This window comes from Ursus arctos, unplaced genomic scaffold, assembly GCF_023065955.2.
Source record: "Ursus arctos isolate Adak ecotype North America unplaced genomic scaffold, UrsArc2.0 scaffold_26, whole genome shotgun sequence".
Taxonomy (NCBI): Eukaryota; Metazoa; Chordata; class Mammalia; order Carnivora; family Ursidae; genus Ursus; species Ursus arctos.
Window position 1 is genome coordinate 7,398,361 of NW_026622941.1, and position 23,877 is coordinate 7,422,237.

Consider the following 23,877-nt stretch of genomic DNA (forward strand, 5'->3'; position numbering starts at 1 on the left):
TCGGGGGAGGTGGCCTGGGTGAGGAGGAGAAAGGAAACCAGGGAGGGTGGATGGGACAGAGCAGAGGTGAGAAGGTGGGAAGCCCCAGGAAGGGGAGATACGGAGGAATGTACTGCAAAGAGTAGCAGTTTGGGAGCCAAATAGATACCGTGCCTCTTCCTGATTGTGTGACCTTCAGATGGCAGCTTCTCTAGGGTGCTTCATTTGTAAAATGGGATAATAATAGGGAGAATAATCGTCCCTAAGTCAGAGATTATTATAATAATCAATCACTAAACAATATAATCAATAGTGATAAGCACTACATGGAGATCCTGGCATAGGTAGTATCTCCAAAACTTGTTAACGCTCTTCTCCGTCCATTTAGGATATTCTCATTTTCCTCATTTGGATTTTCCTAAGCCACAAGTGGGGTACTCTGGGATGCGGGGTGAGGGCTCTGGATCCCCCCACATCTCACATCTGTCCTACTGTGGCCTCAGTGATTGGAGAATCCTGTGAAAATGGCAGTGGCTGGCTACAAGAGTTCTCAAACTTCCCCAGCCTGTTAACTTGTCAGGTTCTTCTGTTCATTCCCCCTCTGCCTGCTACATCTCCGGCATCTATTCCTGCCTCTCTATTCTCATGATAGACACCCTGGATGTACTGAATGCAGGGAAACAGTCCACCAGAGCTTAAACCCCAGAGATTTCACACTGGAGGTGACCCATTTCCATTCACCTCCACAGGCCATGGTCACACATCTCCTTGACAATTTTAAGAGCAGCCTGACCAGTCTTCCGTTCCCCCTTAGACTCCCCTCCTCACTTCCCTTCATTTACCCCACACTGTATGTCAGAGTGAGCAAAACCTCACTCAAGAACCTTTAGGGGCTTCCCGCTGCCCTCGAAATTACCTACACCTTACTCTGAATTCTTTTTTTTTTTAAAGATTTTATTTATTTATTTGACAGAGATAGAGACAGCCAGCGAGAGAGGGAACACAAGCAGGGGGAGTGGGAGAGGAAGAAGCAGGCTCCTAGCGGAGGAGCCCAATGTGGGGCTCGATCCCATAACACCGGGACCACGCCCTGAGCCGAAGGCAGACACTTAACCGCTGTGCCACCCAGGCACCCCCTTACTCTGAATTCTTGTGTCCTCTGTCTTGAATGGTAATTGTTGACTTGTTCTGTGGTCCCCCACGAGATAGTAAACTACTCCACACCAAAATGCAACAGTTCATCATTCAACAAATATTTATTAAGCACTTCTTCTGTGCCAGGAGCTGTTCTAGATGCCGGAGATACATCAGAGAACCAAGCAAACAAAAATCCCTGCCCCCAGGGACCTTATATTCTTCCTGGGAGGAAGGGGCAGAGAAACAGACAAGAAACTATAAAAATTATAAAAATAAATAATTATATAGTATGTTAGAAGGTACTTGCTATGTGAGTTTTTATTACTTTGGAATTCATTCACATACCAGAATATAAAAATACTCAAGTAATTTTTTAAAACTGTGTTCAGTTCAATTTGGATAGGGCAAAGTTCTGAGACTTTGGACTACCACCACATTTTATGCTCCCGGGACATGGGTCTTGAACCCTAAGGATGAAGCAAGATGGAGCAGGTGCTAACCATCAGGCCTCTCAGAGCTACAAGAGGGCCTGGCCGAGGGCTCTATCTTCCCACCAGATGGTGGAAGGCTCTACTTGAAAGCTATCGCCGAGGAATCTGGGTCAGTTCTCTGCTTTGGCCACCAGGGGTCATTTTACCCCTGTAAATCACCATCTGGAGCAATCCCTTGAAGACACACAAAAGGCTTACTCCAGGCTAAAACACCCAGAGACACACACAGGAAAACCCTGACTCTCTCTCTCTCTCTCTCTCTCTCTCTCTCTCTCTCTCTCACACACACACACACACACACACACACACACACACACACACATCATTGAGAGACCTAGGGACAGAAATGCATACAGGACACACGCATGGCAGCAACTTCCTCACTTATGCAGAGTCTCAGGACACCAACTCTGCAACCCCTCCCAGCCCTACCCCCTAAAGAGGGAAGAAGGAAACAGGAGGTGGTCCATTAACCAGTCTTCCATTTCCTTGCCTCCAGCTTACTAAGAACAGACAGCCTATTCCTGTCCTCCCATTGCACTCTTATTTCCCTGGAAACTTCTTTCCTGGCTGTGGCAACAGTTCCCTTTTCCCTTCCCTGGGAAAGAGAAGCCCCACCCCTCCTCTGAGTGTTCGTGTGACTAGTTCACCCCCACCTCAGAGCTGCCGCACCCGCACCAGGAAGCCCAAGGTAATGCTGCACTGGGTGTGCAGCTCCTACCTACCCCTGCAAACCCTCAAGCCTTTGGGACTACAATTAACTATTGATTTGTGGAGTATTGCCCTGTCCCCGCCCCTCAGTAATAAAAAACAATGTATACATATGCCCTGGGAAGAAGTTACACATGAATTCTAATACTGACTCTCCGAGCATGTCCACAAGGTCAAAGTTATTTTCGGAATACTACTACTCCCACCATGTTGTTTGTCCTTTGCAATCTCCTCGCTCACAGGTGTACAGTGGAGTTTTCCAGAGGCTTTATGAAGTGTGATGACATTATTGCTCTCACAGCTAATGGAATGCGTGCTTGTGTGTTTCTGTTGTTAGAACTTATGAGTTTTAATGTCTAATATGGTTAGGTATCAAAAGAAGTAAGTATAAGCAAAACCTCTTTGGAATCCTCAAATTTTAAGAGTTGTAAAAAGGTCTGAGAACAAAGTTTGAGAACTGCTACTTTAGTACCGAGAATTTTCTCCTTAATTCTAGATGAAGTGCCAGAGGCAGAGAGAGAGAGAATTTAGGACCTAGAATGGAGGAGGTCTGGAAAGTGGGGTGGGGTGGAAGGAGAAAGGACACCTAGAAAAGGCTGCAGGGACCAGAATCCAGGGGGAAAACACCCTCTAACTTCCAGTTCTGTCCTGCCCCCAACCACCCCATGCTGGGCGTCAGGACTAAATTGTTACAAGTCACCAACCAAGAATGAAATCGAGTCTGCCTGTATCCAGTAAACTCTTATATCATGCCTCCGTGCTGGGCAGGGCAAGGCCAGGCCAGGTGGAAATGAGAGTGGGTGGCATCTGAAGCACTAAGACTGCTGTGGTTCGTCTAAATCCAGGACACTCATTTTCTGTTCCATCTACCAGTTCCTCGTAGTGTTTCATGCCCACACCAAGGGCATGCCATCCGGCCGTCTGCCTCTGCTTTGGGGAAGCTCATAGCATCACTCCCTGGGGACTGGGGAAGCTATCTGGCCCATGCTCACCATCACCACCCAAGTAAAGAAGGCATTTGCACAGCACTCTTCCTCCCTGTGCCCCTGGCTCCCCACACTTTGTTCTCTTGTGCATTTTTGGGCAGGAGTTGCCACCCAGAAGTCCAAGTGCCCACCCCACCTCCCTCATGTACACACCCTGCGAGTGTGCGCGTGTGTGCGGCGCGGGGGCCTGGGAGGTGGGGGTAGACCGGTGATGTGCTTTCAGAGGGCCGAGTCCTCCGGGCGTTGGGTCAAGGGTGTCCCGAGGTTGGAAGGCCTGAGCAGCCCCTGGCTGGCAGGAGCCGTACTGGTGATGAGGGTGGTCTCGGTGGACTGCTGGGCAAGCGCCCCCTGACCCCCGTTGGCGGCCAAGGTCCTGCCGCGGTGCGGGGTGCCCAGGCCGCGCAGGGTGTTGCGGAAACCCTCGGCGCTGAAGTAGTACACCAACGGGTCCAGAACGCAGTTGGCGCCGGCCAACAGCACCATCACCATGAGCACCTGGCGCACCCTGTCGCAGGCCTCGCCGCTGGCCGCCACCAGGTTGCCCCGCAGCAGCCCGTAGACCGCCAGCGTGGCGTTGTACGGCACGAAGCACAGCAGGAAGATGACGAGGTTGGCCAGCAGGAGGCGCACGGTCTTCCGCCGCCGCTGGCTCTGCGTGGCGTTGGGCCGCGCCAGGGTCCAGAAGACCCGGCCCGACGAATAGAGCATGGCCGCCAGGGGCAGCAGGAAGCCCAGCGCCTCGGCCAGCAGCACGAGCGGCAGCAGCCTGCCCTGCCACAGCCTGTCGCCGAAGCTCTCGAAGCACAGGCGCACCTGGCCGCCGGCGTAGCTGCAGGGCGAGGGCCGGTGCACCATGACGGTGGGCACGGCGAACACCACGATGAGCGCCCACACGCCCAGGCACAGCAGCCGCGCCACGCGGGGCCGCCGCAGGTGGCGCAGCCGCAGCGGGTGCACGATGGCCGCGTAGCGGTCCACGTTGATGAGGGTCAGGAAGATGCAGCTGCCGTACATGTTGGTCTGGAAGATGGCGCCCGCCGTCTGGCACAGGAGGTCGGAGAAGGGCCAGTAGTGCAGGGCGTAGTAGGAGATGCGCACGGGCAGCGAGAGGGTGAAGAGCAGGTCGCTGGCCGCCAGGTTGCACATGTACACGCTCACCACGGAGTGCACGCGCAGCGCGCGCAGGAAGACCCAGAGGGCCAGCGCGTTGAGGGGGAGCCCCGCGGCCAGCACCAGGCTGTAGGCCGCCATGTGCAGGCGGTGGGTGCCCCGGTAGTCAGGGCACGGGGGAGGAAAGCTGGAGTTGCTGGCAGAGTTGTTCACCATCGTACCACCGTGTGAGGAGGAGCTAGGCTGGGGGCATCATCGGACACGCTAGGGCCCTGGCATCGTGTTCCTCTCCGGGCCGGGGCCTGGAGGCTGCGCAGAGACCGTCGCAGTGCAGGCCGGGCATGGGAATGGGGGCTGTGGCTGCAGGGCAGATGGCTGTCGGGGGTTGAAGCTTCCGGTCACCGCTTCAGCAGCAGTGGAGACCTGGAATAGGAAGGCAAGCCAAAGTCAAGATGATGCAGGGATAGGGTAGAAGTCACAAATGTTTATGTCGCTAACCTGGTTGGCCTCTTGAGTCTTTCCTCAGCCCCAGATCTTTCCCCCACTTTCTATCCGGCCAGAATAGATTTCTGCAGTAAGGCTATATAGTGCAGTGTTAAAGGCTCAGGCTCTGGAGTCAGACTGTCTGGGTGTAAGTCCTGGTTCTGCCAACTTGCCTAGCTTTGTCCTCAGAAAAGTGGCTTAATCTCTCTGAAACTCATTTTCCTTACATGGGGGAAAAGGTGGTGGTGGGGGGGTGTTTCCCACTTCACGAGGTTGTTAGATTAAACGAGGTACGTGACAGGTGCACAGGGTCTGCTAATAAATAATCTCTCTCCCTTTCTTCCTTTCTTCTACAGATGTTTGCTGAGCTTTAGAAGGTTCCAGGCATGTTCACAGCCCTGAACAAAACGAAGGAAGGCCTTGCCTCCATCTACTTTACATCCACTGAAGGGAGACAGATAATAAAGTGCAAGTAAATGGGTGTCATGTCAGATGGTGAGAAATATGATGGAGCACCTCCCCTGGAACTCCCCAGCTCTGCTGGCTCCCCATTATCTAAAGAATAAAGTTCAAATTCCCCAGTACAGTACGAAATCCGAGCCTCATACATTACATCCACGGTTGCTCCTGTGTGGGCTGGGTTTGTGGTCAGAATAACCCAGGTTTGGCTTGATTGTTTGACTGCTCTCTCAGTTTCTTCATCTGTAAAATGGGGATAATAACATAATGGGCTCTCATGGGCTGATCACACACCAGCACAGTCCTGCCAGGCAGGGGAAGGTGCTGCGGGTTGAACTTTTCCAGGTGCTTCCCTGGAGGATCTGACTAGAGATCTTCACAGCTACGGTTCTGTGATGGAGGGAGAAGGTGGTTTTTAGTGAGGGCTCGGAGGGGACCCAAAGTCCAGAGAGGGTGCCAGTGAGGCAAAGAGGTACCAAGGGCACTGCCGAGGCCACTGGAGAGAGCAGCTCACGGCAGCCACAGGGCTCAGGCAAAAGCTGGCGGACAAAGGATATGGCCAGGAGATAGCGGAGCCGGAGGACAGGACATAGTCTCAGAATCCCACCCTCCTTAATGCCCTAATGCCACAGAAGCTACTCTTCCATCTTAACCCCCAAATTCCATCTTTTGGGAGGGGCGGGTAAAATATACACAACTTAAAATTTACCATTTAACCATCTTTATTTTTTTTTTTTAAGATTTTATTTATTTGACAGAGAGAGAGAGAGACAGCCAGTGAGAGAGGGAACACAAGCAGGGGGAGTGGGAGAGGAAGAAGCAGGCTCCCAGCAGAGCAGGGAGCCCGATTTGGGGCTCGATTCCAGGACCTGGGATTACACCCTGAGCCAAAGGCAGACGCTTAACGACTGAGCCACCCACGCGCCCCTTAACCATATTTAAGTATACAATTCAGTGACATTAAGTACATACGTACACTCACAGTGTTGTGTGACCATCACTGCTATTTCCAGAATTTTTCATCATCCCAAACAACGCTATATGCGCTTAACACTAACTGCTCATTCCCTCCCCACACTCCCTCCAGCTCCTGGTAACGTCTATTCTACTTTCTGTCTCTAGGAATTTGCCTATTCTATTTGAATTAGTGTTTTCATTTTCTTTGGGTAAATACCCAGTAGTGCAATTACTGGATTATATGGTAATTTTATTTTTAATTACTTGAGGAACCTCCATACTGTTTTCCACAGTGGCTGCACCAATTTACATTCCCACCAGCAGTGCACCAGGGGTCCCTTTTCTCCGTATTCTCACCAGTACTTGTTATTTCTTGTCTTTTTTTCTTTTTTAGAGGGGGAGGGGCAAAGAGAGAGGGAGAGAGAGAATCTTAAGCAGGCTCCGCGCCCAGCATGGATCCCAGCGCGGGGCTCCGTCCCAGGACCCTAAGATCATGACCTGAGCCGAAATCAAGAGCAGACGCTTAACAGCCTGAGCCACCCAGGCGCCCCTCTCATCTTGGTTTTGATTTGCAGCTCCCTGATGATGAGTGACGCTGAGCACGTGTCTGCTGGCTCTCTGTATGTCTGCTTTGGAGAAATGCCTCTTCAGCTTCTCCGCCCATTTTAAAAATTAGATTATTTGTATTTTTTTGGTGTTAAGTTGTGCAAGTTGAATTTGCCTATTCCAGACACATCATTTGAGTGGAATCATCTAATATCTGTCCTTTTGTGTCTGGCTTCTTTCACCTAACATAAAGTTGTCGAGGTCCATCCATGTTCTAGTATATATCGGAATTGCAATCTTTTTTATAGCTGGATACTATATTTATATATATTTTTTGTTTATCTCTTCATCTGTCAATAGTTACTTGGGTTTTTCCACCTTTTGGCTGTTGTGAATAGCGCTATGAATGTGTCCACATGCCATCTCAGGGAGCAAAGTTGTCCAGAGCCCCTGAGCAATTATCCCAAGATACTGGATTTATTCCTCTCGAAAGGAATTTTTAAAAGATTTTTATTTTTTTAAAAGATTTATTTATTTGAGGGGCGCCTGGGTGGCTCAGTCGTTAAGCATCTGCCTTGGGCTCAGGGCGTGATCCCAGCGTTCTGGGATCAAGCCCCGCATCGGGCTCCTCTGCTGGGAGCCTGCTTCTTCCTTTCCCACTCCCCCTGCTGTGTTCCCTCTCTCGCTGGCTGTCTCTGTCAAATAAATAAATAAAATCTTAAAAAAAAAAGATTTATTTATTTGAGAGAGAGAGAGAACGAGCACGAGTGTGTGAGCACAAGTCAGGAGCGGGGCACAGGGAGACAATCCCAAGCAGACTGCCACTGAGTGTGGAGCCCAAAGTGAGGCTCTTCGCAGGGCTCAGTCCCAGGACCCACGATATCATGACCTGAGACAAAATCACGAGCCAGACGCTTAACCGATGGAGCCACCCAGGTGCCCCTTAAGATTTTATTTTTAAGTAATCTCTACACCCAACGTGGAGCTTGAATTCATAATCCCGAGATCGAGAGTCGCGCGCTTCAACAACAGCCCGCCAGGTGCCCCAGAACTGCTTAAATTCTTACCAAGCTGTAAACCTGACTCTAAGTGAAGTTTTCTTGTGGGTTTCTTTTGTTGTTCATTTATTCTCCCTCCAACCATGACCACCAGGAGTTTAAGACTTGTAAGAGGTTTAGTAGAACAGTTAAAGGAAATAAACATTTCCTCTGCAAAATACCAATTTCAACAACAAAAATCATACTAAATGGGGGCTGAAAGACGCTGAAAAGCAAATAAAACCAGACTCTTTCCCTGACACATGCCCCACCTCCCATGCTTCTTTGCTCCAATCACTCCACACTAATAATAATTTTGCACAGACCTTGATGTTTTCAGGACTCTGCTCTTGCACGTGCGGGGTGGGCTCTTCTGCTTAGAATGCCCTGCCTCCCGTTCTCCAACTGGCAAAGTCAATCATTTCTTAGGACTCTGTGAAGCCTCACCTGCCTCCCTCCCTCTCCACAAGGCAGATGTCATTCCACTCTGTGCACGGTTCACCATAGGTGTCCCACCTGTATTGTAATTAGCTGTGCTTAGTCTGCCCCTCCCGTTAGACTGTGAGCTCCCAGAGGGAGGGGCTGTGGACTGTGACTGAGTCATCTTTGCCTCCCCAGCCACTACCTCCATAAATGTTGAGTGAAAAATACTAGCGATCGTTACTGACCACCCACCCCGTCCCAGGGTATTTTCTACGTGTGGTCTTTAATCCTTCCAACAACCCTAAAGGTAGGTGTATATCCTCATTTGTACAAGAAAGGAAACAGAAGCTCCAGAGCCCAGGCAGCATTCAAACTCAGGATTCAAACCCAGCTCCCAGCTGCCCCTGGGGCTGCTTGCAGCAAGAGTGGACGGTGGGATAGGAGGATGCACGCTGCCCAGGCACCTGGTCCCTTACAGCTGCCCAGAAGAAATCTGGGCCCACGGATAAACTGTGTTACTTCTTTATTTGCCCAGGTGAAATATACACTTTTTAACAGCCCACCTTTTCTGAAATTTCAAACACTGGTAACACAGACTCCTCTCGCTTTCACACACAGACACACACACACACAGGAGTGCCCCTCCTTCCGATGTCCTCTTACCTACTTAAGCACTTAAGTAGTTTGCTGCTTTGAACTCCTCAGGTCATTGTGTGTGTGTTCATTTGCTTCCGTCATCCCAGGCTAGATGGTAAGGTCGTGGGTGGGGCCCCATCGTCCATTGCTTTATTCCCAAGCTCACTCACACTTCAGTCTCCGTGCCTAGCAGGCCCATGTGACATTCACTGACCGCCTGGAAGGAAATCTGTCCCCTACCCCCATGTTCACACATTCTGTAATCTTGCTGTAATATCTCTTGTATCGGGTCTGCCAACTGCTGCTTGTCTTGCTCCTATCTTGTCCACATGTATAACTCATGTAGTAAAAGACCACGCCCCCTAAAAGACCTGTTTGGAAACGGCTTGCATTACAATTTCCAAAACAGTTTATACTATAACTACGGTCACACTTCATCGTTCTTAACCATTACCGGGAGAATCAACAGCTTCTTACAACTAGGAGGCACATACGAGACAATGAATGAGTGAATGAATAATTATTTTCCAAGGATCCTAAGTATTTCTGCCAACAAAGTTACAATGTTAAAGAGACGAAATGTATTAAGTGAGCTTCTACTTAAAGGTGAAGTGAGGAAGCCTTTAGGTAAAGCGGATGGAGATGCTTTCGCTACTGGATTCCAAAGTGGAGAAGTCTTTTTTGTCAAGAAGTCATCCCTTTCTGACAGATACGCACACAATGGCGCAAGCTGGGCGTTGAGAGCTGCCAGGCCCCTGCCCTGGTCCCCACCCCATCTGCCTGCTTCCCTGGGGCTCCTGTCAGTGGAACTGCATGGGCACAGTGCCAGGCCAGATGGCAAAGATGGGGAAAACCGCCAAAAAGGAGGCAAACAGGAAATGGAAGAAGGGCTCTAGCTGGGGGGAGGGGCGGCCCGGGATCTCGCCCCAGTCCTGCCTTGAGAAAGAGGTCAGGTTGTAGAGGAGATGGAGGAATAAAGAAACAGCAGCTGCCCCAGAAAAGAACGAACACCGGGCCTTCGCGTCACCAGAGAGGAGGAGGGACGGGAGGCCCACATAATCTTAATAACCTCCACGCGCACAGATGTGGCAACGAGCACAGCACTCCACATGTATGCATGTGCAAAGACACACAGAAGTGTAGGTACGCTAAGAGACACGCACGCAAGATCCCTGGTAACACACAGTCGCTATATATACACACCCGCTAACACACAAGTAGGTCCAGGCACCGAGGCGCGGACAACTAACTAGGTCAGAGGAGGAAGAGGAGACCAGCCCTCGCCTTAGGGACAATATTCTTACCCAGACAGAGCGTGTCAGGCAGCCTCAGGAGCACATCCTCACGCAGAGGCGCACGGACGGAGTGCAGTGCCAAGACACTGAGGGGCCAGGGGAGCACCCTAGGGACTGCCCAGTGCACAGCCCCTGCCCTCCACACCCCTCACACACCCCAGCGCAGACGCCGCCTTCCTCCCCCCCTCCCACCCCCGCCCCGGTCTCTTTCAGCTTCCTATGTGCACATCCGAGGCCCAGGTTCCTGACAGCCTCAGGGCTTCTGGGACCTGTCCCATTGCCCTCTGAGCTGGGCTGGGCACTGCTCTTTGCTGAGATAAGCCAGAGAGGCAGAGCTATTTTCTGCCAGGCAGGAAGTGAGAATTGAGTCAAAATGGGCAGGAGGCTAGGTCATGGTCATCCCTCCTCCTCCTCCACACAACCTGCCTGTACTAGCCACCCTTCTGGCGGCTGACCAGCCATGCAGGGAGGGCCGGAGAGAAAGGATTAGGTGATTCGGGATGGTGATGGGGGCAGGGAGGGGAGAGAAATAACTCTTCTTTGTCCAGCTTCCTCCTGTCCGCTACACTCCCCACGCGCACCCCTCCTCTGCCCCTCCTGCACACCCACGAAATGCCTTCCTCTGTCTCCTCTCTCTAGCGGTTTACATCCTCCAGAAGTTTGAAAACAAGGAATCTCAGATCTTATCCTCCTTGCCCCGGAAGATCTGTTCTAGAAGAGCCCCAAACCTCATTTTAGATTTGGGAGGCCACAGCTGGGAGTCCCAGCCAGCCAGCGCGTCCCAACCCTGTGCGTTCTAACAGCCTGTGAGCTCAGTCCGCCTCCTGCGGCTGCGCGTGGGCGGCATTGAGACGATGCGCCCTTTACACACAGACAGGTTTAGTTCCAAGTTATATCTCTCTCTCTTGTTTAAAATATTTTATTTATTTGAGAGAAAGTGTGTTCATGCATGCAGGAGCTGGGGGAGGGGCCGAGGGGGAGGGAGAAGCAGGCTCCCTGCTGAACAGGGGGCCCCATGTGGGGCTCGGTCCCAGGACCCTGAGATCAGGACCTGAGCCGAAGGCAGACACTTAACCGACTGAGCCACCCAGGCGCCCCTCAATTATACGTCTTAATATGTGTATGTTCTGACTCCCCAAGCAGATCCAAACGAGGCTGGGGCCTCCAGCAGAAGCCAAACGAAGTCTGAAGGCTTGTGAACAGCTCTGTCCTACAGATGAACCCCGAGCGTCTGAGGGGTCTGTGGCGTGGAGATAAAACCATGTCACCACGGCGAGTGGACGGCCTCTTCCTTCCCCAGGGGGCCACAGTCTTCCCGAGGAGAGGAGCCCCTGGCACAGGCCTCCCCGGGGCTGCTGTACCCTATCTCCATGGTCCCTTTTTCTGTTCCAGGCCTGCTCTGCTTCTCCAGCCAGAACTCCTGCTCCAGCCTCTCCCCAGCTGGTCCCACCTCGGCCTGTCTCTTCCTGCATCACCCAGTAGCATCCTCGGCCATGTCTTCTCCCTCCCTGGGTATACTGACTTCATCTCTCCCATTTTCTTTTCTGGGCCAAAGCAGAAAGCAAAGGTGGCCGACAGCTCAGGAATTGGTTTCCCCTGTGTGTGGATGTCACCTCACCGCCCGCACATCTCCCTCCACCCTGCTTTCAAGAGCTGGAAAAACAGGAAATAAAGTCACCATCCAGAGAAGTCGCTAGGACCGGATCAGCCCGCTGCCGCAACCCTATGCCCTGAGTCCTCCGTCTGTATGCATCTTACCCTTGCTTTGGGGCCTGGACGGGTCCTGCCCCGGCAGAGAAAGCCGGAGGCTTTTGATCTCTTCGACCTTGCTCTGTACTTCCTGTGTGCCGCTGCCTTCGTCCTCCCCCTTTCTGCTGCCTCTTTGCCTGTGGGCCCCACGCACAAGGTGTCTATGTTGCTGGGGTGTATCCTGGGGGCAGCAGGCTGGGGAGGGCCGACAACATCAGGCAGAGACAGGAGGAGCTGGGCTCTAGTGTCTCAGAGTGGCCAGGAGGTGAGGCTTACAGGTATGGGCAAGTTCCTGTTTTTCCCTCAATCCTTGCCTCCAATCTCCCCCTGGGGCTACAACTTTCTCACCCTAAAAGGAGTGGGAGATACAACCTGGTGGGAGCTCCCCTTCTTGCCATGGGGCCTCCCCTAAATGTAGGTGATAGGTAGGCAGCTGCCCTTAGTAGTATCATCCCAAGTTATCATAAGGCCTCACCGCCCCTCAGATATTTCCCCCACCTGTGCTCAATATCTGAAATTCCATCCCCTTCATGCCACTCATGAGCCCCATTCTCTCAGAGTTATAGAGACATTAGAGACCATCTTGTCTAATCTTCTCATAGAGAAGATGGACGCAATGGGTTCAAGCGGTGTTTCTCAAAACCCCATTAAACTACACCTTGGTTAACTGGGAAGGATAACCGCAAGAACACGTCTGTGCCAGTAAACCCATTAGTGGAGTTTAATCAGGTTAGTTCATTGTCATCTACAGAGGGTTTGGCCTGGGGAGAGTGGGGAGGGGGCCCGGGAGTGAAGTTTTACCTGAAAGTGGAAAAAGGCTAGACACCAACCCCAGAGAACCCTCCTTAGTGGCGGTGGGAAGCCCAGGGTTCAGCCTAAGAGTGGGGGTCCCTTCAGGGAGGAAGGGGAAGACATATCTCCCCAAGATGCTCCAGTGTGGGGGCCTCAGGATTCAAAGGGGCACTCCTGGGTGTGCCAAGTGTGGTGGCCGCCTCCCCTGGCTAGCTCCAAAAACGTCTGTCTTTTGGAGGCAGCCCCTTTTAGCTTTCTGTTCTATTCAGAAAGGTTCTCCAGGGCCCATGGCCCACCCTCATCTCCATCCCCACCCATGAACCCCATTCTAAAGGAAGAACACTGCCCCTTGTGCCCCCTGCCAAGTTCAACCCCACCGGTGACAGCCCCATACCTGTGTTCCCTGTGGCTTCCGCTGCCTGCTCTGGGCTGGGCTGGGCTGGGCTGGTAGGACCTGCTCCTGAGGTGGGTGGGGACACACTCTCCCGGCAGATCTCAGCGTGTCCCAGCTCCTTGCACTCACCCAACCCCACACAGGGCAGGGAGAGAGAGGAAGCAGTGCCCTCAGTGGCCCTCGCAGGCGGTCAGCGAAGAAATCCGGCAGAGAATGGCACTTACTCCAGCCCCAGCTCTTGCCTACTAATGCCTCCCCCCACCCATTGCTCACACACTCCCTAGCTTCCCGGAAGCTCGGCTGGCACACCCACCCACTGATGCCAGATGACTAACCACCCACCCCGAGCTGCACTTACACCAGTTCCCCTGGTTGTCTCTTTTTTGGGTTCCAGCAGGTGGTTTCGCTCTTGTCCTTCATGGCCATGCCCCTCCCTGCCCAGGGCCATTCCTCCTTGCTTCTGTCTGGCTCCTCTAGGCTGTGAGCTCTGGGGAACAGGGAGGCTCAGATGGTAGCCCCTTGTTGGGCACCCTCTGGCTGAGCCCCTTACCTTCTGTAACAACAAGGCTGGGCATGCTGTCCATGCCCAAAGCACAAAAACAACTTAAAGTTTTTGAGTGTAGGTGAAAAAGGATATTGCGGTCAAATAAGTCTGAGAAACACTACCCTGAACAGGTTTCTCTATGACAGGGCTTCCCATGGTTTCTACCACGCCTTGGAAGATCGACCATGTGTTCATACTTGAAGCTGGGCACATGGGGTGCTTTATACTATTCTATTTTTGTGCATGTTTGAACTTTTCCATAGAAAACAAGTGGTTTTTTTTTTTTATGCTGTTAATCACCACACACCTATAGGAGGAGAGACTGTACAGTTTCCCAAACATATGTGTCCCTAGAACACATTTTGGGAGGTCCCAAGTTATTAAAGGCCAATGCTGGAGTCACAGCTCAGTGTATGTTGTCAAGATGTGACCACCTCCACGTTCGAATCATCTGGCTCATCACTGGATGTCGAATCAAGGCTTCCAGAGCTCCAGGTCCCAGCTATCTCCTCCCTCCCGATGACGTACAAGTTCTGCCCTGCTTCCTTGGGGTTATTCCCCCTGCCCCTGGGACATGATCTCAGACAGGCTCTGGCCTTTATCCTCCAGAGGGACAATCTTATACTCAACCGAGGTCATGGGCGTCAGAAATGAAGACCCGTGCCCTCATGGCCCACACAATCCCTAAGACCCCAGCCACGGCCTTCTTCCACCCCACTTGCTGATTCCTTAGGTCTTCTCCTGGCAGTTGGCTACTTCCCTGAGCACCATTCATGAGGTCCTTTCAGCTTCAGATGGATCCATAAATCCCAGGGTTTGGAGTGTTCATTCCCATGGGGCAGGATGGCAGTGCTGAGGATGGGGTCACAACCAAAGCAGGCCACGCAGGTTGAAAATAAACACTTTATGTAAAGACATCCTTTAAGGCGGGTGGAGTTCCCATCACGGACCTCTCTGGGACTGCTGCCCCAACCCACGGACAATGTGAGTAGGGGCCAGGTAAGAGACCCACAAGGGGCAGCCAGGAAGCAAACTGACAGATGGGGTCTAAAAGCAATGGAATTGGAAAGGTCGGGCTGGGGTGGAGATAGGACAGACCCCAGCTCATCCGGCTTGTCCTAGAGTCAAGGTGCTAAATTCCTGGCTCCATCGAAGCACAAGGTCCTCACTTTTGGCCTGGCTCAAGACACTGTAAGTCTCGTTCTGCAGACATCTCATACGGGACACCTACACAGGGATCGGGGACACACACTCTGTGTCACAGAGCCCAGGAGGCAGAGGCACAGAGGTGGGGAAGTGGCATGAGTCCCACAAGAACCAGAGGCGAGCGGGGACCAGCACAGGGCAGTCGAAGGAAGGAGGAAACAGATGTGGGTTTTTAAGGCTGCAAGAGACACCAAGTAGCCCAATCTCTCCTTTAAGAAGCGAGGAGGCTGAGGATGGGGGAGGAAGTAACTTATTCCAGACTGCTTGGTGAGTAACAGCCAGAGGCAAGCCGAGACCTCAGCACCCAATGCCCAACCCAGCTAAGGATTCTTGCCGTGGTGCCCCGAAGGGACCCTCTCCTTTTATTTGCAGCACCCTTCCTGGACCGCCCGTCCCACCGCTGCCTGGGAGGGCCTCGCTTACTCCAAGACAGGAGGGAGTGGGTGAGAGGGCTCTGGTGGAGGCCTCAGCCCAGAGACGCAGGCAGGGAACTCTTCTCACCTCTGTCGCTCAGAGCAGAGCGAGGTGTGTGTGTGTGTGTGTGTGTGTGTGTGTGTGCTCAGAATAGACCCCCCCTGTGGTGGCCGATTGAGGGGCTGAGGGGAGAAGGAGGGGGCGGGGTGAGGGGCTCACCTTCCGGTCCCGGCTTCTCATCAGGCACTGTTGGCTTTTGAAGGCACAGTAGTTTGGATACTGTACATAATCTGTGTCACAAATCTAAGCCAGGAGCCAGGAATGGGGAGGTGGGGAGACATCAGAAGTCTTCTAAGACACCAGTCCTCCAGAGAGAGCCCATAATGGCCGAACCAGGGCCAGGGCTGAAACCCTTGAGAACCAGACCTTCCACACCTGGGGTGCCCCCTCTCTGAGGAATAGGCCTCTGTCCCCGCTGCCTTTCCTGCCCCCTGCCCCCCCCCCCCCGTCACAGTTCAGTGCTGAAAAGAAGCCAGGAGCCGGAGAATTGGGCAGAATTAGGCAAGCTGCCTATTGGGCGGCTTGCTGGGAAAGTAGCTGAGGAATAGGGAATGGGGAAGGGGCCCAATCGGGGTCCAATCTCAGGGAGACTTCTAGTGATGGTTAAGTTAGGGAGAGGGTAGACGAATCTCTAAGGTATGACCCTGGGTGAGTCACTTCCCTCTGTGGATCTCGCCTCCCCATCTATACATCCAGGGGAGAAGGAGGGATGATCTCTGAGACCCTTTCTAGATCCAAAGTCTCCTCCAGGACCTCTCCTCAGGCCCGGGGATAAGAGCTGGACAGGGGCCCCTCATCTCAGCTACCAGCCCTTTCTTAAGCTGCCCCAGCTTTCTGGCCTTGATTTTTCCTGCTAAACAGTCAACAACTAGTAGCCCAACAGGGGAGGTCAGTCTGCGGAGAGCAGGAGCAAAGCTGATTCCACTGAGCAGGGAAGTGCAGGAACCATAGGGCAAGAAGCCCGCCAGACCGAAGCAGGGCAGTGGGGGATCACAGGTCCGTGACCTCTCGGTCATTGGTTGTAGGGGTGAGTCTAACTTTGGGCCAGTGTGGGAAGTGACTTAACCAAAGCCCCTCAGCAGGGACCCTGCAGAGCTGGGATCAGAATGTCTGTGTCCTGCCTCCCCCTCCCGAGCTCTCCCACCCCTCCGCCCCTCTGATTCCTACTCCTTTTACAAACACAATCCTGCTTTTTTATTTTTTGAGAGGGGGAGGGGTGGAAGGGTGTCTATTGCAAAGAGGCAGGAGGCTCAGTGAGGACTGGTTCCCCAGAAGCCAGAGGCCTAGCCCCCTTGCACATCCTAGGGCTCCTCAGAGCAAGTAACTGGAAGGAACAGGGACAATTGGGGTAGGGTGGAGCTTTGGGGAAAGGCTCTGACCTTGGTGGGGAAATCCCCATCCTGGAAGCTAAGGAATTCCGTCTGGAGCCAGCCGGACACTCGAATATCTTCACAGCCCTTGGTAGCCAGCCGGGCACACCAGAAGTCCATGCGGAGCCCGCCATACATATCCAGCCCGTAGAAGCGGCCTGATGTTGGGGTCCCTACCTGTGGCACAGGGGACAGGGGAGAGGTGCACACGCCTGTCCCCCTGCAGACCTCTCTTCTCGCTGCCCAGTCCTGCCTGGAGCCTCAGGCCTCCCCCACGGCAGGCTGCCCCGCTAAGTACCTGGGTACCGATGGACATGCTCTGGGCTATGAGCAAGGGGCTGATGAAGGGTGTTTTGTGCGAGCTGTCACACAGCTGTCGCTGCAGGACCGCCTCCGAGTGGCACTGTTCCAGCTTCAGGGAGCAGAAGTCACAGAGGGCACAGGTGGCTGTGTGTCGCCGCCCAAGGCTGTCACAGACCTGGGGCAGGAGTATGGTTGACAGGCTGAGGCTGAGACACTTTCATCCCCGCAGAGCCGTCCCCGAAGAATGTCTTCGCATTAAGGCTCTTCCGAAGGCTTCTCTGGCTTTCCTCCCTGCCCCCTCCCCAAAGGCTCCTCCAGGACCTCTCCTCAGTGCTCTAACTCTTCACCCTCTTGGATGATGTGTCTACACCCAGGTAACCTTCACCTTTCCGAAGACAACACCCAAATCTTTATCATCTGTTCCAATCTCTTTCCTGAGCAAATCCTCATTTCCAAGTACCTGACAGATGTCTACCACCAGGTGACCTACGATCATTCCTTTTTTTTTTCCCAAAGATTTTATTTATTTGAGAGAGAGAGAGAGAGAGAGAGAGAGAGAGTGAGAGAGAGCACACACAAGAAGTGGGGAGGGGCAGAGGGAGAAGCGAGAAGCAGATTCCCTGCTGAGCGGGGAGCCTGACGAAGGACTCGATCCCAGGACACTGGGATCATGACCTGAGCTGGAGGCAGACGCTTAACCGACTGAGCCACCCAGGAGCCCCCAATTTTTTTTTTTTTATATTTACAATCATTCCTTAGACTCTCTTTCTCTCCCTCTCTCTGCTACTGATAATACTAATATCTACAAAGTCAACACAGTGCCAGACGCCACAGCCACAGACGCTCTCGCCTCAGTTAGCCTTCACCAGAGCCCTATCCTAGCCTAGGTACGAGAAACATCTCCATTTGACTGAGGAGGAAACGGGCTCAGTTGAGGTCAAGTAGTCTGTGCAGAACCACGTGTCTAATCGATGGTGGAGCTCTGCCCAGCTAACTCCCAAACCCACACTCTACCTAAGAACCTAGGCCCCAAACCTCCAAGTTCTCGGAAGACATTCTTCAGAGCGGAGTTACCCATCTCCCAGCTGGGGTCTGTCTGCGCCCTGACTGGGCTTCCTCCGCATTCCCGGGCAGGGCTTGCTACCCAGCATGCGCAGTCCGTGCCATCCTCCCCCTCCACGCATGCGTGCGCACGTCCCGGAGCACGAATCTCTTACGTCACCTCATTTACCCCTCACACCGGCACGAAAGGCAGCAGCATCACGTCCCTGACTCAAAATCGTCATCGGGCTAGCTTTTCCGACCAAGTTCAGTACAAATGCTTCAGATTGCTGTTTGAGATTTTTCACCCTAGGACCCTTCCTATCTCTCTGACTCGATCTTCTGCCACTCTGCTCCAGGTCAAATGGGCTCCGGATTGGTCCCCGAACCAAACCCTGATATCCCGGGAGCTCTCCACGACTCCTGAACTTCCTACACTCAAAAAACAAAACAAAACAAAACAAAACACCCCCACAAGTCTTAGGGGACGCCTGGGTGGCTCAGTCGGTTAAGCGTCTGCCTTGGGCTCAGGTCATGATCTTGGGGTGCTGGGATTAAGCCCCGCATTGGGCTTCCTGCTCAGCGGGGAGCCTGTCTCTCCTCCTTCTGCCCTTCTCTGTCCCCCCCTCCCCCCCCCATGCTCTCTCTCTCAATAAATAAAATCCTTAACAAATAAGTCTCTCTCCAACACCTACGGCACAGCTCTTTTATAATGCTACTGAATCTCTTATGGCTCTCAGACCCCTTAAGGGCGGGAACAGTATGTTCATTTTAGGTGCCCTACTATCCCCTCTAGCAGGAACCTCTACCAAGCCCCTTCTTTTGCCTGCTTAACTTCTTTCATTTTCAGGTCTCTGTTCTAAACATCGGTTCCTCTAAGAATTCTCTGATCCTCCCAAACATGGACCATGGGGTCCTCCATCTGTTGCCTCTGGACTATGTACTTATCCATGGCTGCGTTTATCCATCACACTGTTCTGCCTGCTTCCTCCTCTGTCTCTCCCACTAGACTCTGAGAAGATTGGATCTATTTTACTCGTCACCAACATCTCAAGTACCTAGTACGGCGCTGGTACACTGTACTGAAAAACCAATTATTTAACTTGCTCGATGGCCATCCTCTGGGCCTGCCACTATACCCTGTAGAACAAACAGATGAATGGAGGGCATGCTGACTCTTAACAAATGTTTGCTAACTTGTCTTATTTGAAAACCTACGGGATATCTTCCTGGGAATAGGACTCACTGGGTGCTGAGGGCACATCGAGACTGGGATCTCTCTACAGATCCTTGGAAGGGGTTCTATGATCCCTCTGGAATGGAGAGCTGCACCCAAGGCAAAGCCAAGTATTAAAGATGGTGGAGTAGCTCAGGAGATAACTCAAGCTTAACATGAAGAATGAACTCGGGACTGGAGTAGCTCAGGAAATAACTCAAGCTTAACATGAAGAATGAACTCGGGACTGGAATGGATTCCAGACCAGGTCTTGGGCCTTCTTCCTTTAAGGTGAGCTGGAGATGTCCTCCCAAAGAAGGGATTCTCACTCAGAGAGAATCTCTCCAAGGATGCCTTATGCCTTCCGTATCCCTGCTTTCCCCCCACACTCTCAAGGCCCAGTATAGTGCCGGGCCCAGAGGACGGCCAACGAGCACGTATCCGTTACACAGCATTGCAGGCATACCGGCTTCCCGAAACCAAGGATCTCCTCCTCTATGTACTGCCAGGCCCTGGCTGTGGGGGTTATGGTGCAGGTGTTCTCCACAATCGAGTAGCACAGCACCAGCAAGGCCTCTACGTGGGGCATCTGCAGGAGGCTGCAAGAAGACGGCACTGGCTGGTGGGGATGGGCCGGAGGGCTGGGGCAGAAAGCCACGTCCACTCTTTCCCCTCCCCTCGGTGTCTGGTCTTGGTCACACACATTCAGCATGCTCATGGGGCTTCAGAGGCCTCCAGACCAACTGCCTCCTTTTACAAATGAGGAACTGAGGTCCAGAAAGGGGAAGTAATCTTCCCCAAAGCTGCAATGCTAATCAGAGGCAGAGACGAGACCAGAACCCAAGCCCGGTAGGTCCAGGTCCAGGGCCCACACCGACCCATCACACAGAGAACGGGGGTCTAGGGCAGGGCTTAAGCCAGCGATGGCAAGAGAACAGGTGAGGCAGACAGTTGCTAGGCGCGCCTCTAGTCCAAGCAGGTCTGAGTGGGTCTTGGAAGCTGAAGCTGGGAAAGGGAGCTTCTTCTTCTTCCCAAAAAAGGCAGCAGCGGGGATAGGGCTGGTGGTGGCGCGGGGGTTGGGGGGGCGGTCAGAACTGCCTGTACCTGTCACGGGTTGGCTTTTTCCAGACGGGTTCTTCGTCATACAGATCATTCATTTCATCCATTTCCTGGGCTGATCGAATGAGCTCCTGGATGTTCTCCATCATCATAGGAGTGGACTCCACTTCTCGTACCCGGGGAGTGAAGGAGAAAGGGTTGGAAGACACAAACTCAGACTGGAACTTGAGCTCTGGGTCTGTCTGCAGCCCAGCCATGGACTCCAGTCCCTCCTCTGCCCCCTGTCCTTCCTCTTGCTTTCCCTCCTCCTCCAGCTCTTCCTCCTGCTCTTCTTGCTCCTGCCCTTCCTCCTGTTTATGTTCCTGCCCTTGCTCCTGCTTGCGCTCCTGCCCTTGCTCCTGCTTGCGCTCCTGCCCTTGCTCCTGCCCCCCCAGGGACAGGGAGGATTGTAGCAGCTCCTCCACGTTGTTGTTCAGCCTCTCGGGCCAGGGCTGGAAGGCCTGTCGTTCTGTGGCTGCAGAAGGGTTTGGGAAGGACCGAGAAAGAAAATGGAAAGGAACAGTCAGGCTTCTGACCCCCGAGGGTCTTTGTTACAGAGGGACACACACAGCAACGCAAAGGCACGGGAAAGCAGCCTAAATGGCACTTCATTCACACAGTCGAGTGTAAAACACACAGGGAAGAATACGAATACGAAAGTAAAAGAAAAATTGCCATGGAAATTACGGCAATTGTGGTTCCCCTTTCCACCCCCTTACACGTGCTCCTCTTCCCTAACTCCCACCTCAAATCCCACCTTTTGTCCCTCTCACTTAGGGAACACCAAAGATGCTGAATAGCTAGCAACGAATCCTTTATCTAGTGAGGATGGTCGCTTATGAAAGTCCCAGAGGACTTCCAGACGCAGGAATGTTGGGGGGAGCTGGGAAAAGTGAATTTGTCCTAGAATTGTAAGCAATGTGAGAAGATACTCTGGGATGGGACAACCCCACCTTGTGTTCACAAAAAGGCGTCTCCAGCCTTATGTAACTATTGGGTGTGCTGCCAGGCCCCCTTCCCCCCAGCCCTGCTCAACATGCTTCCCCATTCCCTACCACCGATGCCTTAACTCCTGGGCTCTGGGATTTGTGGAAGGGCTTGCAGGTAGCCTCCCAGGTATGGGGAGGGTCTCACCTGTGACGTGAGATGAGAGGGGGGAGGTCATCGTGGTGGGAGGGACATCAGAGGAAGCGTCAATCTCCTTGAGAGTGTTAGGTGAGAGGATTGAGACTGGCTGGGAGCACCGGACCCTCTGCAAGAAGAGAAGGACAGTGGGCATGCCTTTCCCATAGGGCAGACTTCTACTCCAGCGTCCGGCTCAGTCCTATTCCAGCATGTCTCCTCTCTCACAGCTGCTGGGCAGGGATGAAGTGATATGGTCCCTGGTGGAACCCTCTAGACCTGAGAAAGGGTTCCCCTATGAGATAAGACTCCATGTCTGGGCCACACCTCTGCCTTCACTCTTGTGTTTGACTTGAATGAAATCACTCAAGTGTTAGAAGAAAGGGGATGGCTTGTCCCTTTGCCTCTTCCCTTCCCTCTTCCCTACTTTCCTCGCAGGAACAAGATTGTTCCGACAGTCTGAAAGCCCAAGGTGAGACTGTACTCATGCATCATCTGAGTAAAGGACTGGCAAAGTGGCAGGGAGGGAGGCTCTTAGGATGGCCCTCCTGGAGCTCTTCCTCAACGCCTCACCTGCCCCCCCTCCCCCGTGGTCCTAGGACACCAGATCCAACCTTTGTCCCGAGCTTCACCTTGGCGTAGTAGACGTGGTTGGAGCAGCGATACTGAGTAAATTGGCAGAAGGACTCAAACCAGGAGGCATAAGGGAGGTCGGAACAGACAGCGCCTGAGAGTGGGCAGGGGTGGAGAAAGTGAACACACACAGGGGAAACTCCCTCCCCAAGGCTGGGGGGCGGTGGGCTCCTTGGGTCTGCAGAGTGGAGAATATGGCCTCAGGGTAAGGAGCAGGCCCTACCCCTGCCCCACTAGTGTGGCTCTCACCGTCGGGCACCAAGCCGTGATTTTCGTATTGGTCCAGCTGGACGAGGGTGGGGTTCCGGCAGCCGTGCGTTGCACGGAGACGGCAGGTAGTCTCTGCTTTCCAGGTTGGGGTCAGCAGTGCGAAGAAGCGTTCATATTCGGTGGGAGAGAGAGGGCTGCCTGGAGTGGAGGCCGAAATTGAATCCTGGGCTGGGGCGGGTGTCAAAAGCAGGAGCAGCACTGCGGGGCGGGGAAACAGACGGATAGATGCACGGAACTCCAAAACCCGCTTGGGGCCCTGGACAGACAGACTGGCAAGCGGGCCTGTGGAAATCAGCAACTGGGGGATGTCTGACCGGCGATCCCAGCCGATCAGGGTGAGGAGATTCCAGGCGCAGAGGCTAAGGTCTGACCCCAGAAGCTAGGGAGCAAACCCAACACGACCACCCCGAGAAAGCGTTTCAAAACCTTATAGCAAGGGCTCTTGGGAGGTGGAGGACCAAACCCCGGGAGAAAGAGACTGCTCGAGTAGGCGGGAACCTCTCACCCTCGAGGAGTGAGAGAAGGAAGCCGGCGGCTAGCTTCCTCATGGCCCCAGTCGATCCGCCCGCGTTTCCCCGGACCAAAGCGGCCTCTAACGGGCCAAGCCAGAGAGAGCTGGCGGGCGCGGGCTCGCCGACGGGGGAGTAGAAGGTGCGGCCCCGACGTCACAAAGGGCCGGGGGCGGGGCCGCGGAAACTGACGCGCGCTCCGGGGCTCACCGCGCCGCCCGGGGCTAAGGGTCCTCACGTGTGTCACAGTGCACCTCCGGAGGATAATGACGGCAAAAGCCATCACTGACCCAGTACCTTCGACGGAGTAGGCGCTGTGTTGTTCTTTATATGTATTACCTTATTTCACTCCCGAGGTAATCCCAGAAAGTGGGTACTATTATCCCTGTATTACAGATGACAAAACCGGGGTTTGGACAACCAATGTGCCCAAGAGGTGGTGAGGCTTAGATGGGAACATAGGCAGGGTTGTGGGGCAGGCGGGGATGGAGTGTACAGAGCACAGTCAGGGGCGCCCTGGGTAGGAACCAGAGGGAGCCTCCAGGTAAGAAAATGAGCCAAAAGGGGAAACACGCAGGGTTCAGGTGAGGAGGTGCTCAGGTGTAAGGTTGGTTCAGTCTAAGTAAGTGGTTTCCAAGTGGGAGGTGAGCAAGACAACCCGTCGACATAGGCGAAAATGTTTTTCCATTTTGTGTTTAAAATAAGAAATCAAGCTAATAGTATTATAGTGCATGCATAAAACACAAATACACGTTTATTGGAAATAAGTGAAAGATGTTTTATGGAGAAAAGATGCACAATTTGAAGAGGTTGGGAAAGCCCCCGTCTGAGGCCCCCACCCCCACCGGCTCGTCCTTCCCAGGTTGAGAGCTGTGGACTCCGGGGCGGGAGGTGCGGCTCCCGCTG

At 53.3% G+C, this 23,877-nt stretch overlaps 2 protein-coding genes across 2 annotated transcripts; both read right to left on the bottom strand.

Moving 5' to 3' along the window:
- Window positions 1-1,211: 1,211 nt before the first annotated feature.
- Window positions 1,212-13,452, bottom strand: LPAR5 (lysophosphatidic acid receptor 5). The gene is made up of 2 exons (XM_026502596.4): window positions 13,186-13,452; window positions 1,212-4,837 (listed from the first exon to the last, which is right to left on the bottom strand). The coding sequence occupies exon 2, from the start codon at window positions 4,628-4,630 to the stop codon at window positions 3,524-3,526; it is 1,107 nt and encodes a 368-aa protein (XP_026358381.2). The 5' UTR covers window positions 4,631-4,837; window positions 13,186-13,452; the 3' UTR covers window positions 1,212-3,523.
- A 1,166-nt stretch (window positions 13,453-14,618) lies between these two features.
- ACRBP (acrosin binding protein) lies at window positions 14,619-23,602 on the bottom strand. The gene is made up of 10 exons (XM_057318846.1): window positions 22,968-23,602; window positions 22,442-22,660; window positions 22,192-22,286; window positions 21,572-21,689; window positions 20,444-20,912; window positions 19,806-19,938; window positions 17,078-17,257; window positions 16,789-16,956; window positions 15,569-15,652; window positions 14,619-14,956 (listed from the first exon to the last, which is right to left on the bottom strand). The coding sequence occupies exons 1-10, from the start codon at window positions 23,008-23,010 to the stop codon at window positions 14,834-14,836; spliced, it is 1,632 nt and encodes a 543-aa protein (XP_057174829.1). The 5' UTR covers window positions 23,011-23,602; the 3' UTR covers window positions 14,619-14,833.
- Between the last annotated feature and the right edge of the window lie 275 nt (window positions 23,603-23,877).

Bases quoted from the DNA above. Each gene is read 5' to 3' on its own strand.
- LPAR5 (XM_026502596.4), bottom strand. From the start codon at position 4,630: ATGGTGAACAACTCTGCCAGCAACTCCAGCTTTCCTCCCCCGTGCCCT.
- ACRBP (XM_057318846.1), bottom strand. From the start codon at position 23,010: ATGAGGAAGCTAGCCGCCGGCTTCCTTCTCTCACTCCTCGAGG. The intron at 21,690-22,191 runs GTGAAGCTCGGG...CTCTTCTTGCAG, and splicing joins ACCACGTCTACTACGCCAAG to AGGGTCCGGTGCTCCCAGCC. The intron at 15,653-16,788 runs GTCAGAGCCTTT...CTCCTGGCTTAG, and splicing joins ATGGGGATTTCCCCACCAAG to ATTTGTGACACAGATTATGT.